We start from the raw sequence: 19552 nt of genomic DNA, 5'->3' as shown, positions 1-19552 counted from the left end.
GAGGATTCTTTGCATTAAGAGACAAATTAAGGGCCAAAGCAAAATCAAGTCAGTCCCTGGGCTCAGTGCTGAGCTGTGGGCTTTCTGGGAGGAGCTGCTGGGCTTGCTACACACTCCTCCTCCCAGAAACTCCACACCCACACCCTGGTCTTCCTAGCCCCAAGACTCTCAAGTCCATAAACCTGGAATCCCCCCTCCTGAGACCCTTAACCCTGCATCCTCCTCACCAGAAGACCCTCAAAGGCACAGCCACACTTCTGTCCCACCGTAATAAAACCCAGACCTTTGCATTCTTCTCCTCTGGAACCCCGAAATCAACAACTTTGAGGTGCATTCTCACTCTCAGACCCCAAATCCAAAGTCCAGGTGCTCCCCTATGCAAATATTCCAAACTCCTCAGTTTATCTGATGCCCCCTCCTGAATCCACAGCCCTGGGGCACCCCTCCTGAAGTACCACAGATTTATTCTAGAGGTCCCCTCCTTATTCAGCTGCCCTGGGGTCACCTTTCTCCTCCTTTGCTGGCTGTGTCCCAAGCTAGGCGGGATTCATGGTGGGGGGTGTAGTTAGGAGGTGAAATGAGGTGATTATATAATCAACCAAAGTCCGCCCCTCTTTTTCAGGCAGTATAAAGGCAAACCACCCCAGCCGTCACCATCTATCATCCCACTGCCACCATGCTGGCCTCAGGGCCGCTTCTGGTGGCCTTGCTGGCCTGCCTGACTGTGATGGTCTTGATGTCTGTCTGGCAGCAGAGGAACAGCAGGGGGAAGCTCCCTCTGGGACCCACCCCATTGCCCTTCATTGGAAACTACCTGCAGCTGAACACAGAGCAGATGTGCACCTCCCTCATGAAGGTGTCCCAAGGCAGGGAGATGGGTGGCACGGGGTGGGGGCCGCCCAGTTAGCTGAGGCTTTGTGGCAGGGGATTGACCACTGTGGACCAGAGTCTTAGGAAAGGAGAGTTTTGGAGGATCAGCATCAGGGTCCTAGCAAGGAAAGACAGGGTCTTGGGATGTCCAGCTCCGTGACTGTGAGAATCTGACTGGGAAAAGCATCCTAGTACATGAAATATCAGTGCTGGGCCCATTCAGAGTGGGGGCTGCTCACTCTAACTTCTCCCACCCGCCTCCATCAGATCAGTGAGCGCAATGGCCCCGTGTTCACCATTCACCTGGGGCCCCGGCGGGTGGTGGTGCTGTGCGGACATGATGCCGTCAAGGAGGCTCTGGTGGACCAGGCTGAGGAGTTCAGCGGGCGAGGCGAGCAGGCCACCTTCAACTGGGTCTTCAAAGGCTATGGTGAGGGGATCCTAGAGGGGAAGTTAGCCAGTCGGACTCCATGACCTCCATGTCCCCAGCCTTCTCCCTGACTTTCCTGCCCACTGAAGTCTGCGGCAGAGCCCCCGTCTCTTCCCAGCTCCTTCACTGAGGCCTCTCCCTCTCGCCTGTCTCCAGCATCCCTGTCCAGATTTCTCCCAGCCTCTCTCACTGGAGTCTCCTCTTTCTCCCCTGTCTCTATCTCTGAGGACATCCTGAGTTTCTGTTTTCCAGCCCTGGTTCTCTGTCTAAATTTGTCTTTTTGTGCTTCTCAGCTTCTGTTCTTCTCTGTGTTTCTCCTCTCTCCCCTTCCCTCTCCTTCTTCTTCCTCTGTCTTAGGATATCACGGTATTCCTACTTCCACATCTCCAGCCTGCATCTCCTGGTAACAATCTCTCCTCCTTCCAGACCCTCTCTGTTTCTGTCTCCATATTTTTCCCTCTTCTCCAGCTCAGCTTAAGAATCTTTCGCCATTTTTATGCTTGAACCCAGAAGGTGGAGGCTGCAGTGAGCAGCCAAGATGGCAACACTGCACTCCAGCCTGGGCGACAGAGTGAGAATCCGTCTCAAAAACAAACAAGCAAAACAAAAAGACTTTTTCACCATTTTTATTTCCTCCTCCCAGATCTCCCCATATCTCACTTCCCCTCCTTCCATCCTCTTCCTCCATCTCTGTCTCTCTTTCTCTCCCTCCTTCCCTCTCTACACTCTGTGGAGTGTCCCGTCTCCCTCTGTTTCGCTGTGCATCTGTCTGTCTGGCCTCTTTTCTGATCCTTTTCTTCCTACTCCCTCTCTGTCTCTCTCTGTGTTTCTCTGAGTGACTTTGCTGCTCCCCTGCGCGCGGGTTCCGCGCCTGCCCCCGTCGCCCCCGACCTCTCCCCACCCCTGGGTTCACCTCCCCCGGAGTGACCTTCAGCACCTGGGAGAGCGCCAAGTCGCCCCGGCGCTTCTCCATGGCCACCTTGCAGGACTTCGGGGGGGGCAAGTGCGGCATCGAGGAGGTATCCAGGAGAAGACAGGCTTCCTCATCGAGGCCCTCCGGGGCACGCGCTGTGGGCAGGGCACGCCGAGTGCGGAGGCGGGAGAAGGAAAACGCCCAGGGCGAGGAACCTTAGCGTGTTCTGTCTGGGGACGGAGACTAGGTGGGGAAAGGCACCTGTGCTCTCAGCCCTGAAGTCTGGTGCTGGGAATCTGGCTCATCAGGGCACTGCCTCCTGGAATTCTCAGACTAGCATTAGACCTCTGAGTTGACTCTCTCTCCAACCCCCTTCTCCCGCCACACCCGCAGGCTCCAGCATGGATCCTGCCTTCTTCCTGAGCCGCACCGTCTCCAATGTCATCAGCTCCATTGTCTTTGGGGACCGCTTTGACTATGAGGACAAAGAGTTCCTGTCACTGCTGCGCATGATGCTGGGAAGCTTCCAGTTCACGGCAACCTCCACGGGGCAGGTAACCGGCTGCAGCCCGGCCCGTGACGCCCCTACCACAACCTGCCAACTGCTCCCCTACCTGGAGACAGGTGCCCCAAACTCCCACCCCCTTCTAGACAGTGTCCCCTCAAAATCAGCCCCCAATATTGGACAACTGGGCAGTTGCAACAGAACCCAGGATGGGTGCCCAATACCCAGTCTCCAAGGACACCCGGATAGCTCAACAGATGCTCCCCAGAACAGAGCCTGCCGGCAGGATGCAAGCCCTCAGCTCAGCTCTCTCACCTGGGCACGTGTTCCCATCCCCAACTTACCAAAATTTCTAACAGATGCTCCCTACCCAATTCTTCTGAATATTTTAACACCTGGACAAGTGATTGCCTCTACCCCCCTCCTGCATACCTGAACACCTGGTGCTGCAAAATCCAGCCCATCATAATCATTTCACATCTACACAAATGTTCCAAATTAGCCCACTGGAATATCTGGCCAAGCACCCTCTACTTCGCTCACTTAAATACCTGAAAACATGGACAGCTGCCCTAACCAACACCCTAAACACATAAATATCTAGACAGATTATTCCCCAGACACCCAAATAAGTGTTCCCCAACCCTTTCCAATCACACGCCTTACAGAGGTGCCCCCGATGCATCCCACTTGGATAGGTAAACACCTGAACAGGTATCCCCTCCACTTCAACATCTTCACCAGCCCAGCTTTAATACCTGAACACCTGAACAAAAGCCCCCAATCCAGACCCAATAAGTATCTGGAGAGCTGTCTCCAGCCAAGCCCACCTGAATGCCTAAATACCTAGACAGGTGACACTCGCCTCATACCAGCCCCACCTGAGTAGCTAAACACTTGAACGGGTGTCTTCCAACACATCCTGCCTTGAATATCTAAACACCTAGCTGTGTGCTCCAATCCAGCCTCACTGAAACCTGGATGTATGCCTCAATCCATCTTACCTAAATTCCTGGACAGTAGCCTTCTCCCTTAACCCTCATGAAAACTTAGATATATGCTCCCATCCAGCCCCACTGAAATACCTAAACACCTGGACAGGTAGGTGCCTTTAACCCAGTGCCTTTCTTTCTCTGACACAAGTCCCATTCCCATCAGCTCCTTCCCCCTCACAGCAGTCCTTCCCTTCCTATCCTCTCTCTGCAACCCACAGCTCTATGAGATGTTCTCTTCAGTGAGGAAACACCTGCCAGGACCACAGCAACAGGGCTTTAAGGAGCTGCAAGGGCTGGAGGACTTCATAGCCAAGAAGATGGAGCACAACCAGCACACACTGGATCCCAACTCCCCACGGGACTTCATCGACTCCTTTCTCATCTACATACAGGAGCTACACCCCAGCAGCCAGTGCGGGGAGTTGCAAAGCCAGGCAGAGGGAATTCAGGCTGGGAGTGGGGCGGGCAGACAACACAGGCCCATTCAAATTAGCCCTCATCTTAATAATCCTCACAATCCCAACTGTATCAACCACCGCTGTTGCGTCTACTGAGCCCTCACCCACAGGCAGGACTTATGCACATGAATTAGAATAGCAAGCACTTCTACAGCACTACCACGTGCCAGGCACTGTGTTAAGTGCTTTAAGATAGTTCCCCCGAAGGGAATTCCTTTTCCTAGCCAAGGTAAACTGAGGCACACAACACCTGGAAAATCGAGTAACTCCCACCCTAATACTGCACTTTACCAAGGGTCTTAGCAAACAGTACACCAGGAGATTATATCCCACACTTGTCCCAGAGGATCCCACGCCCACAGAGCCTCCCTCATTGCTAGCACAGCAGTCTGAGATCTAACTGCAAGGCAGCAGCGAGGCTGGGGGAGGAGTGACCACTATTGCTGAGGCTTAAGTAGGTAAACAAAGACACTGGGAAACTCGAACTGGGTGGAGCCTACCGCAGCTCAACAAGACCTGCGTGCCTCTGTAGACTCCACCTCTGGGAACAGGGCATAGCTATACAAACAGCAGCAGAAACCTCTGCAGATGTAAATGTCCTGTCCGACAGCTTTGAAGAAAGCAGTGGTTCTCCCAGCATGGAGGTTGAGATCTGAGAATGGACAGACTACCTGCTCAAGTGGGTCCTTGACCCCTGAGTAGCCTAACTGGAAGACATCCCCCACTAGGTGCAGACTGACACCTCACACCTCACACGGCTGGGTACACCTCTGAGATGAAGCTTCCAGAGCAAGAATCAGACAGCAACACTTGCTGTTCATCAATATTCTACCTTCTACAGCCTCCGCTGCTGATACCCAGGCAAACAGGATCTGGAGTGGACCTCGAGCAAACTCCAACAGACCTGCAGCTGAGGGTCCTGACTGTTAGAAGGAAAACTAACAAACAGAAAGAACACCCACCCCAAAACCCCATGAGTACATTGCCATCATCCAAGACCAAAGGCAGATTAAACCACAAAGATGGGGAAAAAGCAGTGCAGAAAAGCTGGAAATTCAAAAAATCAGAGTGCATCTCCCCCTCCAAAGGAATGCAACTCATTGCCAGCAATGGAACAAAGCTGGACGGAGAATGACTTTGACGAGTTGAGAGAGGAAGGCTTCAGTCAATCAAACTTCTCAGAGTTAAAGGAGGAACTACATACCCAGTGCAAAGAAACTAAAAACCTTGAAAAAAGAATGGAAGAATGGATAACTAGAATAACCGATGCAGAGAAGTCCATAAACGAACTGATAGAGATGAAAACCATGACACAAGAACTATGTGACAATGCACAAGCTTCAGTAACCAACTCGATCAACTGGAAGAAAGAGTATCAGAGATTGAAGATCAAATGAATGAAATGAAGCGAGAAGAGAAGTTTAGAGAAAAAAGAGTAAAAAGAAATGAACAAAGCCTCCAAGAAATATAGGATTATGTGAAAAGACCAAATCTATGTCTGATTGGTGTGCCTGAAAGTGATGGGGAGAATGGAACCAAGTTGGAAAACACTCTGCAGGATATTATCCAGGAGAACTTCCCCAACCTAGCAAGGCAGGCCAACATTCAAATTCAGGAAATACGGAGAACGTCACAAAGATACTCCTTGAGAAGAGCAACTCCAAGACACATAATTGTCAGATTCACCAAAGTTGAAATGAAGGAAAAAATGTTAAGGGCAACCAGAGAGAAAGGTTGGGTTACCCACAAAGGGAAGCCCATCAGACTAACAGCAGATCTCTTGGCAGAAACTCTACAAGCCAGAAGAGAGTGGGGGCCAATATTCAACTTTCTTAAAGAAAAGAATTTTCAACCCAGAATTTCATATCCAGCCAAACTAAGTTTCATTTCAAGGAGAAATAAAATCCTTTACAGACGAGCAAATGCTTAGAGATTTTGTCACCACCAGGCCTGCCCTACAAGAGATCCTGAAGAAGCACTAAACATGGAAAGGAACACCCAGTACCAGCCATTGCAAAAACATGCCAAAATGTAAAGACCATCGATGCTAGGAAGAAACTGCATCAACTAACGAGCAAAATAACCAGCTTATATCATAATGACACGATCAAGTTCACACATAACAATATTAACCTTAAATGTAAATGGACTAAATGGTCCAATTAAAAGACACAGACTGGCAAATTGGATAAAGAGTCAAGACCCATCAGTTTGCTGTGTTCAGGAGACTCATCTCACATGCAGAGACACACATAGGCTCAAACTAGAGGAATAGAGGAAGACCTACCAAGCAAATGGAAAACAAAAGAAGGCAGGGGTTGCAATCCTAGTCTCTGATAAAACAGACTTTAAACCAACAAAGATCAAAAGAGACAAAGAAGGCCATTACATAATGGTAAAGGGATCAATTCAACAAGAAGAGCTAACTATCCTAAATATATATGCACCCAATACAGGAGCACCCAGATTCATAAAGCAAATCCTTGGAGACCTACAAAGAGACTTAGACTCCCACACAATAATAATGGGAGACTTTAACACCCCACTGTAAATATTAGATCAATGAGACAAAAGGCTAATAAGGATATCCAGGACTTGAACTGAGCCCTGCACCAAGGGGACCTAATAGACATCTACAGAACTCTCCACCCCAAATCAACAGAATATACATTCTTCTCAGCACCACACTGCACTTATTCCAAAATTGACCACATGGTTGGAAGTAAAGCACTCCTCAGCAAATGTACAAGAACAGAAATTCTAACAATCTCTCAGACCACAGTGCAATCAAACCAGAATTCAGGATGAAGAAACCCACTCAAAACTGCTCAACTACATGGAAACTGAACAGCCTGCTCCCGAATAACCGAGCATATTTATGGAGTACAGTGTGATGTTTCAATACATGTGTACAATGTGTAAAAATCAGATTAGGGTAATTGGCATATCCGTCAACATAAAATAATAAAAACATAAAATAATATGGGAAAGGAAAGTGTTCCTTTCCTCCAGAGTAGGCAGCAACAAGGTGCCACCTTGGAAGCAGAGAGCAGCCCTTTCCAGACACCAATCCATCTGGTTCCTTGATCTTGGACTTCCCAATTTCCAGAACCATGAGATATAAATTTCTATTCTTTATAATTTACCCATCCTGGCTGGGCGCGGTGGCTCACGCCTGTAATCCCAGCACTTTGGGAGGCCGAGGCAGGCAGATCGCGAGGTCAGGAGATCAAGACCATCCTGGCCAACACTGTGAAACCCCATCTCTACTAAAAATACAAAAAAATTAGCCGGGCGTGGTGGCAGGTGCCTGTAGTCCCAGCTACTCGGGAGGCTGAGGCAGGAGAATGGCGTGAACCTGGGAGGCGGAGCTTGCAATGAGCTGAGGTCGAACCACTGCACTCCAGCCTGGGTGACAGAGCGAGACTCTGTCTCAAAAAAAAATAATAATAATAATAATAATAATAATAATTTACCTATCCTCAGTTATTTTGTTTTAGCAGCACTAACAACACTAACAGGGCATAGCCAAAAGCCCAGATGACAGGATCAAAAACTATGGAGAAGGTTTTGTGGGCCTTGAAACCTAATCAAGGAGCTTCAGTTGGAGTTTTTCCATCTGGATTTCAAAAGTGCTTTGAGCTAGTGACTCCTTTTTGTCTTCCATTTTCCCTCTTCTTGAACTTCAGTGTCTATAACTGTTATTTTATTGCCTGTCTCATCATTGTATATTGAGAACAGATAACTTGTTTCTTTACTGCTGAGGGTCCACAAATGTAGTGAAATTATACCATCATCCACACTGGATTAATATTATGAGATTTGGTATTTGTGAGCTGATTATATGCAGGTAAGATTTTAATCTTTGAATTGATGTAATGGAAAAAAACTCTTAGGAACCTCAGGAGGGGAATAATATATTTTGCATGTGAAAGGGACATGAATCTTTGAGGGTGGGAGGGTGGACCAAGGTAGGCAAAATTTCTAAAAATGGTTTCACAAGATATTTCACTGAAATATTTCAAGATATTTCATATTTGGTGCAACATTCTTAAAAACCTATGAATATGATGATAAATCAGTCCCATATTATTTTATGTTGATAGATATTCTAATTACCCCAATCTGTGGTCATTACACTTGGTACGCATGTATTGAAACATCACACTGTAGTCCATAAATATGTACAATTATTATGTGTCAATTAAAATAATAATAATGATGACAATAATAATAATGAAGAAAGCCCAGGTTCTCTCTCCTTTGGTGCCTATGGAAGATTGAAACCACACAAGCTGCTGCCCATGCAGGAGTACAGTAGGACTTTCACACCACCCTCAGCCTTTAGCCACCATGGAAATCAAGGACCTGTCCCACTCTCCCCAGAGGCCTCAATTATGGGAGCAATAAAACTTTCCATGCCCTCTCAGTGTGTGTGTGTGTGTGTGTGTGTGTGGCATCATCAGTTTTGACACCTGCACCAAATTTTGGGTGGGTGTTCATCTGCCTCTCTGAGTGACTATAATAATTGACACTGTGGATTGTTAGACTCTAACTACCATCACCAGGGGTCTTTCTTCTTTTGCTTTGGCTTGCTAACCTGCTAACCCACTCCACTACTTGGATACTGAGCATGCATTTTCAGCTGCTGCCTGCTAGCCAGCCTGTGCCTTGAGCGGTGCTGCCTTGTATTTCATTGTTGAGTCTTATTGTGTTGGTAAAGGATTACCTAGGTGCCGAGGCAAGAGACTGAAGACACAAACTGTTTCAGTATAATAAAGAAAATAGTTAGAATAAGAATAGTCATAATACAAATTAAATATAGAGATGATTATATTTGGACATTATCAATCGTTAGTACAAACACTTTTAATCACTAGCTTTTAATATTACTCTTTTTTGTATTACTGATATAACCAAGAAATAACTGGTGAGTATAGCTGAAGGGATATTGTGAGAAGTGACCTAGAAGGCAAGAGGTGAGCCCTCTGTCATGCCCGCATAAGGGCCGCTAGAGGGCTCCTAGGTCAAGCGGTAACGCCAGTGCCTGGGAAGGCACCCATTACTTAGCAGACTGGGAAAGGGAATCTCCTCTCCTTGGAGGAGTGAGGGAACACTCTGCTCCACCAGCTTCTTGTGGGAGGCTGGATATTATCCAGGCCTGCCTGCAGTCATCTGGAGGCCTGAACCCCTCCCTGTGGTGCTGTGCTTCAATGGTCACGCTCCTTGTGGTCTTTCATGTTCCTCCCACGCTCCTGGTTCCTCTTTGAAGTTTGTGGTAGATAGCGGTAGAATAAATAGTGAAAGTCTTAAAGTCTTTGATCTTTCTTACAAGTGCACAGAAGAAAATGCTGACGTACGCTGCCTTCCCTCTCTGCTTCAGCTATCTGAAAGGGAAGGGCCCCCTGTCCCACGATCACGTGACTTGCTCGACCTCATCAATCACTTGGCCGACTCACCCTCCTTACCCTGCCCCGCTTGTCTTGTATGCAGTAAATACCAGTGCGCCCAGGCATTCGGGGCCACTACATGTCTCCACGTCTTGGTGGTAGTGATCCCCTGAGCCCAGCTGTGTTTATCTCTTTGTCTTGTGTCATTATTTCTTACAATCTTTCTTCTCCGCACATGGGGAGAACACCCGCTAAGCCACGTAGGGCTGGACCCTACACTACGGAGCTTACCTTACAGATTTAGTAAACCTCGGTCAGAAGTTTTGTTAATTAATTGGCATTAAAGGACAGGACGATGGGATTAGGACCCTCTTTAATGTGGCCATGGATCATGTGTCGAAGCCTGGACCTGTCTGTGTGTCTTAGAATGCACCTGTGACTGATGCTAGACTCAGGAAAGAGACTCTTCCCTGCCACCAACTGGCTATGTCACCCCACCAGGCATTGGGCCCCCATCTGTGGAGCACTCAGGGGGAAGACTATATTTGGTGCAATGTATGAGTCCATTGGGTAGTCATTCAAGAAAGAACAATCTTTGGAGAGTAAGAGAGAGATGGCCAGGCGTGGTGCCTCACGCCTGTAATCCCAGCACTTTGGGAGGCTGAGGCAGCTGGATCACCTGAGGTCAAGAGTTTCAGATCAGCCTGGCCAAAGCGGTGAAACCCCGTCTCTATGAAAAATAAAAAAATAAAAATAGCTGGGCATGGTAGCAGGCACCTGTAATCCCAGCTACTTGGGAGGCTGAGGCAGGAGAATCACTTAAACCCAGGAAGTAGAGGTTGCAGTGAGCCAAAATCATGCCATTGCATTCCAGCCTGGGCGACAAGAGCAAGACTCCATCTTAAAAAAAAAAAAAAGAAAGAAAGAAAAGAAAAAATAAAAAGAGCAAGACTCCATCAAAAAAAAAAAAAAAAAAAGAGAAGAGGGAAAAAAGCAGCCATTCGGTGGCATGCTGAAATCCACTCTTCTAAGAGCAGATAGCTCACCAGGACCTCTGTTGCTGCTGCCTATGCCTCTTTTGCAACAAAGACCCTGATGCTCAGGGTTACAGGAAAATCACCCACAGCACCCCTGTTGCTCAGTGAAGGAATTAATTCAAATATAACTTAAGCCCTATACATCAACCAGGAACATGGGTGATGCACCTAACCCTGACAATACAGATTTGAGGCCCCTGGAGGAAGAAGAGTATAAATATGAGCAGGGCAGAGAAGCCATCTACCCACTCAGAATATATCCAGTGATCAAGAAAACTTTAATCAGTGGATCTCAGGGAGTCCATGAGCTCCTGATATCATGTGCAGATTTTGGTCGTATGTGACATTGTGCCTTTTCTTGGAGATGGGCTCAAATGTCATTATATTTATATATTTCTATAGTGGTTAAAAAAACCCCACATAACATAAAACTTACCATATTCACCACTTTAAGTTCCTGCAAGAGGACAGGCAAGCATTAGACTCTCGCATTATTCTAGATGGGCCTGGAGCCCTGCACAGGACTTTGCCCACCTGTTTCTCTCCCCTTGTCTATGATCTTGTCTTTCTGTCTTTCTCTTTCTTCTTCCCTGCAAGTCAGCCTTGTAGCTGGGGAGAACACCCACTACACCCTCAACTGCCCTGTGTGCACCTGCATCTTTGCATGTTTGTGTCATTTTGTCCAGTGGTTTCTGCTAAATGCTTCTGCCATGTTTATCCTTATTTATACATCTGTCTGTGTGTGTGGCACTCTGGGTGCATGCTTGAGGTTTCTGTGTGCATGTACGTTTCAGCATGTCCCTGTTGATAGATGAGTTTATGCATGCACAAGGCTTTGTGGGGTGTGTGTTTGTGCTTGATAAGTGGGCATCCATTCCAACTTATGTCTGCACATGCACGTTTGTGTGAGTACCTGATGAGGTGCATGTGTGTTCATGCCACTGTTCCTGAATGCTTGCCAGTCTCTGCGTCTGTCTGTGCGTGTAGCCTGAGTGCACGTGTGCTTTGGGATATGCCACTTGGGGGATGTCTATGACGTGCATTTCTGGGTCCAGCTAGATGTGGATACTCAACAAATGTGCATATGCATGTATGTGTGTACGTGTGCACAACTGGTTGACTACATACAAGTGTATGGATGTTTTTGTGCACGTATTCTGGTCATTCATTGTGCACGTAGGCCATGCTGTGTACATATGAACATCTGATATTTGCCTGTACCTGTCTGTGTTTGGATTCAAATATAGCCCTAGCCCAGCTCTATTTCTCTTACAAAAAAAAAAAGTGTGAAGTTTTTAAGAGCAGGATTGTAAGTCTGTGAGGTGGATTTTATCATCTTCATTTTGCAAATGAGTTAGGTAAGGCCCCAAAAGTTGTAAATGACTTGCTTCTGACTTCCACAGCTAATGAGGGCAGAGCCTGGGAATAATCTTGCGACTGTAAATGTCATGCTTTTAATCACCTCTTTGGACTGCCAGGCCCCACCTCTTTTTCTTTATGAGATATTAGAAGAACCACCTTTAATCTCTTACGGTTCTTTAAAAACTTCCCTGTATGTAACAAAAGATTTCAAAATGTTATTTTAAAAAGTCTTTTACTAGGCGGGAGACTTGGCCTTTTATAGTTTTTGCATTCTTTGGACGCTTACCCAAAGACCTAGTTGGCCAGTGTACCCCTCAGGCCATTGGCAGTGAGGCAGTGAAGGAGTCGGGGACCTAGTGGTTGTGGTTAGAGTATGAAATGTTTCTTTCACATTTCAGAGTGATGACAAAGATTAGGGTTTCTAGACAAGTGGACTCTAAGTCTCTTCCGCATTAACTGATTTTTTTTGTTGTTGTTGGTTTTTGTTTTGTTTGTTTGTTTGAGATACAGTCTCACTGTATCTCCCAGGCTGGAGTACAATAGCATATTCATAGCTCACTGAAGCCTTGACCTCCCAGGCTCAAATGATCCTCCTGCCTCATCCTCCTGAGTAGCTAGGACTACACGTGTGTGCCACTGCACCCAGCTTATGTTGAGTTTAATATGGAACCTGGCCAGAAATCTCAGAGAATTCTTAATATTTTCCCTCTTCTCCCATTCCAAAGCTTTCTCCCAGTAAGGCCCGTCTTCTCATGACTGAGTTCTGCCAGGATCTCAGTCTCAGGCTTCTGCTTGTGTTCAGCTCTGTGCTAGACAGTGATAGGAGGGATTATGAAAGCTCTGGATTGTGCTGTTAAGGAAGCCACTCCCAACCTCCAAGGCTCAATCAAGAGAGTAAGGTTCCCTCCCTGCAGGATCCTAAAAAAAAAAAAAAAAAAAATGGTCCAGGCTGAGTTGGAGGAAAAGGGAATCAGTGAATCAGTCTAGGAATGATACGGGGAGGTCAAAGAGCATTTCTTACAGGAAGGAGACCTGAAAGTGCATGAATAAATAAATAAGTGGGTGAATGCATAGGAAAGTGGGAGGAAGTATGGCTAGAATGCCATAAAGAGTACCCTGGAATGGGGATATTAATTCTATTTTCCATATGCCACTTGGATTCTCTGGATACTTACGTACACAGAAGCTTACACTTGTACATTGATATGCCTACAAAAAAGGGGTTACTGTGTAGTAAGAAACATTTAGAGATTACCAAATGTGTGGTTTGAGAGTCTTATTCCAATGCGCTAGAACTTTAATGGAAATTTAATGAAATTATCTCAACTGAGAGATGAATGTAAGGAAGGGTTTATGCTAGAATGACTAACGGGTGGATGGATGAAAGACTTAATAGATGGGTGAAGGGTTAATCGATGGATGGATTGAAATAGATAAATAATGATTGGAAAGGTGGATGTAAATATTAGTTGTTGAATGATGAACGAGTTAATGAATGGATGGATGGAATATTGGATAGATGGATAAATGGAAAGTTAATTGGTCCATATGTAGATAATAGAGTGAAAGATATTTATATAGAAGAAATAATGAATGGATTTTTTATAAATTTATGGCTATATGGACAGAAGGATGAAAAGGTAAAAGGATGGATGGATGGATAGATAGACAGACAGATAGATAGATAGATAGATAGATAGATAGATAGATAGATAGATAGATGGATGGAGAGTGTGGTGAGCCTGCCTGGACAGCCTGGGACAGGCTGGAATGTATCAGGAAGTGGATAAGAGATACTGAGACCTGTGGCTGGGATGAGGAGATCCCTGGTGCTGAAGTGTAGGTGTTGGGAGTGTAAATCTTTTGCATTTTTCTCTAGTGGGTGGGGTAATGACTTATGGAATTTTCAGACACACTATAGTGACCAGGAAGTGCCACACACACACACACACACACGCATACACACACACACACACAAAATAGGGGACCAGCAGCAAAGCACTTTCTCTCTTGTTGAATCCCAGAGCCAGTGGGCTGGGGAGGAAGCCAGGCATCCCTCCTTCTGCTCACAAAGGTCTCTGTTTCGGAGCTTTAGGAACTGGATTCCTCAGGCCTCAGCCCAGCTGAGTTGCGGGCTCCCCAAAACCTCCATTGACATCTTGATTCCACTGCTTTTCACCTTTTCTGGAGGGTGAGGGAGAGCCCTGAGGCCTGCCTGTCCCCTTTGGGAAGCTCCACCTGACTGCAGCCTCTGTCTCCCAGCCTGAGCCCCTCACTCCCTCTGGTTCTGTATGATTCATTGTCTGACCTTCCCTGGGGGAGGGAGGCAGTGGTCTGACCTACCTGCCCAATTCAGTAGCCGTGGAGCTGGGGGCGGTGTCTACGAGGCCAGATTGATGGATAACTGAGAAGAAAGAAAGTCTTCCTTCCTGATCTCCTCCTCATCCCTCACCCCCATCCTCTGGAATCATGACAGTTACATAATCACCTCCACCTTACTCCTTCCCACAGGCAGAGAGCCAGAACGGGAGGTATCTGGGCAAAAAGCATGGGTAAGTAAGAAGAGAGCAAGAGAAAAAGATTCCAGGGGGACAGAAAGCAAGAGAAAGAGGCAGAGAGTCAGAGAGAGAGAGAGAGAGAGAGAGAGCGCACCAGGGGGAGATGGAGGGAGAGACACAGGGAGAGATGGAGAGAGAGAGAGAGAGACGGAGAGAAAGAGAGAGAAAGAAAGAGAGCACCAGGGAGATATGTGGAAGAGAGAGAGACAGAGAAAGAGATGGGGAGAGAGATGGAGAGAGAGAGATGAAAAGAGAGAGAGACACAGACACCAGGGAGAGATTGGGAGGAGAGAGAGAGGGAGAGAGAGAGAAAGAGTACCAAGGAGAGATGGAGGGGGGAGGAGAGAGACAGAGAGATGGAAAGAGAGAAAGAGAGATCAAGAGCACCAGGGAGAGATGGGGGGAGAGAGAGATGGAGAGAGAGAGAGCGAGATGAAGAGAGAGAGAGAGGACACAAGGGAGAGATAGAGAGAGGCAGAGGTGGGGGAGGAGAGAGAGATGGAGAAAGAGAGAGAGCATCAGGGAGAGATGGGAAGAAAGGGAGAGACAGAGACAACCAGGGAGAGACAGAGAGAGAAAGAAAAACAAAGAGCCAGAGAGAGAGAAGGGGGAGAGGAAGGGAGGGAAAGAGGGGAAGGAGAGGGAAGGAAGGAAGAAGGTGGGAAGGGATGGAGGGAATAACTGGGACCCAGTGAAACAGGGAGAAGGAATCTGAGAAAGACACAGGACACCATCAGAGAGAGAAGCAGACAGAGATGGAAAGAGGAGCACAGAGAGAAAGGAAGAGGTGGACAGCTGGAGAGATGCTCAGTCAGAAAGGTGTAGATGGAGATACAGACAGACCCAGAGCCCTGGAAAGATCTAGACAAGTGACAAAGAGAGACTCAGAGGAGACAGTCAGAGAAGTACAGAGTGACTGATCTAGAAGTTCAAAGAGAAGGACAGAGAGACACAGGAAAAGAAGAAACAGCCCAATGAAGGAGGCAGAGACTTGCCTGGGGCAGAATCGGAGGGTGGCAGCAGGGAGGAGAAATACCATCCGATCTCAGGGGTGGGTGGCTCTGCCCAGACGTGCCAGCGTGGCCCGGGAAGCCTTGTGAGCAGCCAGCATGTCATTATTTTTCTAGTACCTCTTGTGCGCCAGGCCCTGACAGACCCAATCTCTTTTAATCCCAACGACAAGCCTCAATGATAATCATTACAGCTCATTCTTACAGCACACAACAATACCCCAGATGCTTTTTGCAAGTGCCAAAAGCTCTTTGCACCTGCCTCACCAAATCATCAAACCGCCCCACATGAGAGGCGCTATGATGATCTCCCTTTACAGAGGCCGAAATAAGGCACACAGAGGGCTTAAGTCACTTCTCAAAGGCACCAGCATGGAGCTGGGATTCAACATCCAGACACTCTGGCTCCAATCGGTGATGTTGTCTTCTGCATGCCTGAGAGACAGAGAGCTGAGAACTCTAAAGATGTGGCCCCCAGATTTGGAGATGTGGGAGTTCTTATGCAAGTGTCAAAAGATCAACCAGAGGAGCCGATGAACACCCTGAAATAGTCGTGCAGCTGGGTGTCATCGTGCCTACCTAGAAAAACTGTGTGCAAGTATTTTGGACCCCTTGAAGGCTCAGCTCTTATTTATTCCACAAATATTTATTGTGAACCCTACTAAGTGTCAGACACTTGTCCTGGTGGGTGGGGGAACCCACAGGGACCAAAGCAAACCACGACAGCAGTAGTAATTAAATAAATGAGAACCAGGCAGCCTCAATGACTCACACCTGTTATCTCAGCACTTTGGGAGGCTGAGGCAGGTGGATCACCTAAGGTCGGGAGTTCGAGACCAGCCTGACCAACATAGAGAAACCCTGTCTCTACTTAAAACAAACAAACAAACAAACAAAATTAGCCAGGCATGGTGGCACATGACTGTAATCCCAGCTACTCGGGAGGCTAAGGCAAGAAAATCACTTGAACCCAGGAGGCAGAGGTTACAGTGAGCCGAGATTGCACCATTGCACCCCAGCCTGGACAACAAAAGCGAAACTCTGTCTCAAAAAAAAAAAAAAAAAAAAAAAGAAGAAGAATTCCAGAAGCTTCGGTAATTAATATATAAGCCAGAAAGGAATTCCCAAGCTGATGTGTGGAGTCCTACCCAAAGTTGACCCCAGCTGCCTTGCTGCCTGTGAGCTGTCTCCCGTCTACCCACCTCCTCCTTTTCCATCCCTTCTGCACTCCCCTATCTCAGCATCTGGACAGACTTGAGAAAGCCCTGTGGTTTATTTGCAAAGTGCTCACCGAGGAAGGACAGAGGCCAGGGCCTAGAAGAGAGGCAGCCCTGGGAGATGGGAATGGCCCCAGACCCAGAGTAACAAGAGGCCACTGAGGACAATGAGGAGTGAGAAGGCTGAGGGCGCCGTGGTCCTCATTCCACCCACCTTCCACTCTGCTGTCGCTCTTAAAAGACATGTTGCTCTATTCTTTTATTTCTGTGGTTGGTGAGGGAAGATGTGCCATGCATTTGCACTGGCAGAGTCCCTGCTAACTTTTCAGAGGCTACAAGGAGCCCAAAGGTGGCAGGTGCTGCAGAGACCAACAGATTAGCATCTCAGGGCTGCGTCCCAGAGCCAGCTTCCCATTGGTCACAGCCTGGCTGATGTAGCCTTGTGATAAATATATTAAACTTGCGGCACCTCCCTCAGGAAAGGGTGGTGATCCTGCTGGTGGAATGTGTGGAGGCTGGGTTTATTTATTTATTTATTTATTTATTTTTGAGATGGAGTCTCTCTCTTTGTCACCCAGGTTGGAGTGCAGTGGCGGTATCTTGGCTCACTGCAACCTCTGGCTTCTGCATTCAAGCCATTCTCCTGTCTCAGCCTCCCAAGTAGCTGGGACTACAGGTGTGCACCACCACGCCCGGTTAATTTTTGTATCTTTTTTAGTTGATACAGGGTTTCGGTATGTTGTCAGGCTGGTCTCCAAACCCTGACTTGAGGTGATCCACCTACCTCGGCCTCCCACAGTGCTGGGATTATAGGCATGAGCCACCGCATCCAGCCTGGAGGCTGGGTTTAGACTGGCTCCACTGCAAGAATAGCGCTAAGCTTTACCAAAAGGTTGCATTGCAGCACAGGGGATCGAGAGTAACTGGCAGGCAGAATTGGGGGCATCCTGGGCCCTTTGGGGATGAGAATTTATTCTGGGTCTCAGAAGAAAGTGGGATATGGAGGAGACACAGTCTGATGGAGGAGGCCTACCTCCATTTTGGGAGGGCTGTGTGGGTAGGGGATGCTGATTAGCCACTCATTCATTCATCCATTCATTCCTCAGCAAATATTTTGAACACCCGTTATATGCCACATGCTGTGTTGAGAGTACAGTCATGAGCAAGACAATGGTTTGGCCCTTCACAGAGTTGGCATTGAGGTGAGAGAGGCATTCTCACCAACATTCCTTCCAGAAAAATCCCTAGGGACCTGACAACAAAAGAATCCCACACGAAATGGCACAGATCACCTCTTGACCTGGGGAGGTCAGGCTTTAGAGAGGTTTATTTAATTCTCAGAGGATTTGAAGGAACATATCAGAGAATCCAAAGCACCAGTGCAGAATCCCACAGCTCAGGGAACCTGGGCCAAGGAGGCTTTTGACAGAGGGAAGCAGTAGGAAGAGGCAGCTGGGAACGAGGATGGGGGAAGACTACAGCAGTGTGTGACTGTGGTCTACAACAGGCACGACCCTCAAAAATAGCATTCAACGTGAAAGCAACCAGACACAAAAGATCACCTATTACGCCTCTGTCCTCCAGACCCCAGAATGGTAGATCCACCAACAACTCGCACTATGCACCTGGAAAAGCCATAGACACTCAATGCCAGCCCGTGAAGGCAGCCAGGAGCAGGGCTGTACTCTGCAAGCCACAGCGGCAGGGCTGCCTGAGGTCACAGGAACCCACCTCTTGCATCAGCGCCACCTGGATGTGAGATATGGCGTCAAAGGAGATCATTTTGAAGCTTTAAGATTTGACTGCCCTGCTGGATTTTGGACTTGCATGGGGCCTATAGACCCTTCGTTTTGGCCAATTTCTCCTTTTTGGAATGGGTGCATTTACCCAGTGGTTGAACCCCCTTTGTATCTAGGAAATAATTAACTTGCTTTTAATTTTACAGGTTTACAGTCAGAAGGGACTTGCCTTGTATCAGATGAGGACTTCTGAGACTGTGGACTTCTGAGTTAATGCTGAAATGAGTTAAGGCTTTGGTGGGTGGTTGGGAAGGCATGATTTGTTTTGAAATGTGAGGACATGAGATTTGGGAGGAGTCAGGGTGGAATGATACGGTTTGGCTGTATCTCCACCCAAATCTCATTTCAAAATATAGTTCCCATAATCCCCACACGTCGTGGGAGGGACCCAGTGGGAGTTAATTGAATCATGGGGGTGGATTTTCCCATGCTGTTTTGTGATAGTGAACAAGTTTCACGTGATCTGATGGTTTTACAAAGGGCAGTTTTCCCTGCACACACTCTCTCTCTTGCTTGCCACCATGTAAGATGTGTCTTTGCTCCTCATTTGCCTTCTGCCATAATTGTGAGCTCTCCCGGCTACGTGGAACTGTGAGTCCATTAAACCTGTTTTTCTTTATAAATGACCCAGTCTCAGATACGTGTTCATTGGCAGCATGAGAATGAACTAACACACCAACCCGATAGAGTCATTGTGGGGATGGACATAAGACTCAATATGCCAGGGGATGGAGACATTGTAAGTGTCTGATGAAGTGTAATTGACACAGGGAGAGACGTAGACATTCAGAGAGAGGTGAAGGGAGCTAGAGACAGGCCCAGGGAGCTGGACATGGGCCAGGGGAGCTACAGACTACTGATGGACTGCTGAAGCTAGAGACATGTCAAGGGGGCTAGAGACTGGCCCGGGGAGGTAGAGATTGTCAGGGAGCTAGAGATAGGCCAAGGAGCTAGAGATGGGCTGATGGAGCTAAAGAGGGCTGAGGAAACAGGAATCGCTCAAGCCAG

General features: G+C 47.5%; 1 protein-coding gene across 1 annotated transcript in view; it reads left to right on the top strand.

Moving 5' to 3' along the window:
• Nucleotides 1-661: 661 nt before the first annotated feature.
• Nucleotides 662-19552, top strand: part of LOC112611969 (cytochrome P450 2A13-like) — a 54651-nt gene continuing 35760 nt past the window's right edge. Inside the window, 6 exon segments of the mRNA XM_025365922.1 lie at nucleotides 662-856; nucleotides 1138-1300; nucleotides 2225-2317; nucleotides 2320-2370; nucleotides 2607-2767; nucleotides 3932-4125. Of these exon segments, the coding sequence (XP_025221707.1) occupies nucleotides 677-856; nucleotides 1138-1300; nucleotides 2225-2317; nucleotides 2320-2370; nucleotides 2607-2767; nucleotides 3932-4125 (842 nt within the window). The 5' untranslated portion in view covers nucleotides 662-676.

Source organism: Theropithecus gelada, chromosome 19, assembly GCF_003255815.1.
Source record: "Theropithecus gelada isolate Dixy chromosome 19, Tgel_1.0, whole genome shotgun sequence".
NCBI classification, from domain to species: Eukaryota; Metazoa; Chordata; class Mammalia; order Primates; family Cercopithecidae; genus Theropithecus; species Theropithecus gelada.
The sequence above is the reverse complement of the archived record's forward strand: the minus strand, read 5'-3'. Positions and strand labels throughout refer to the sequence as shown.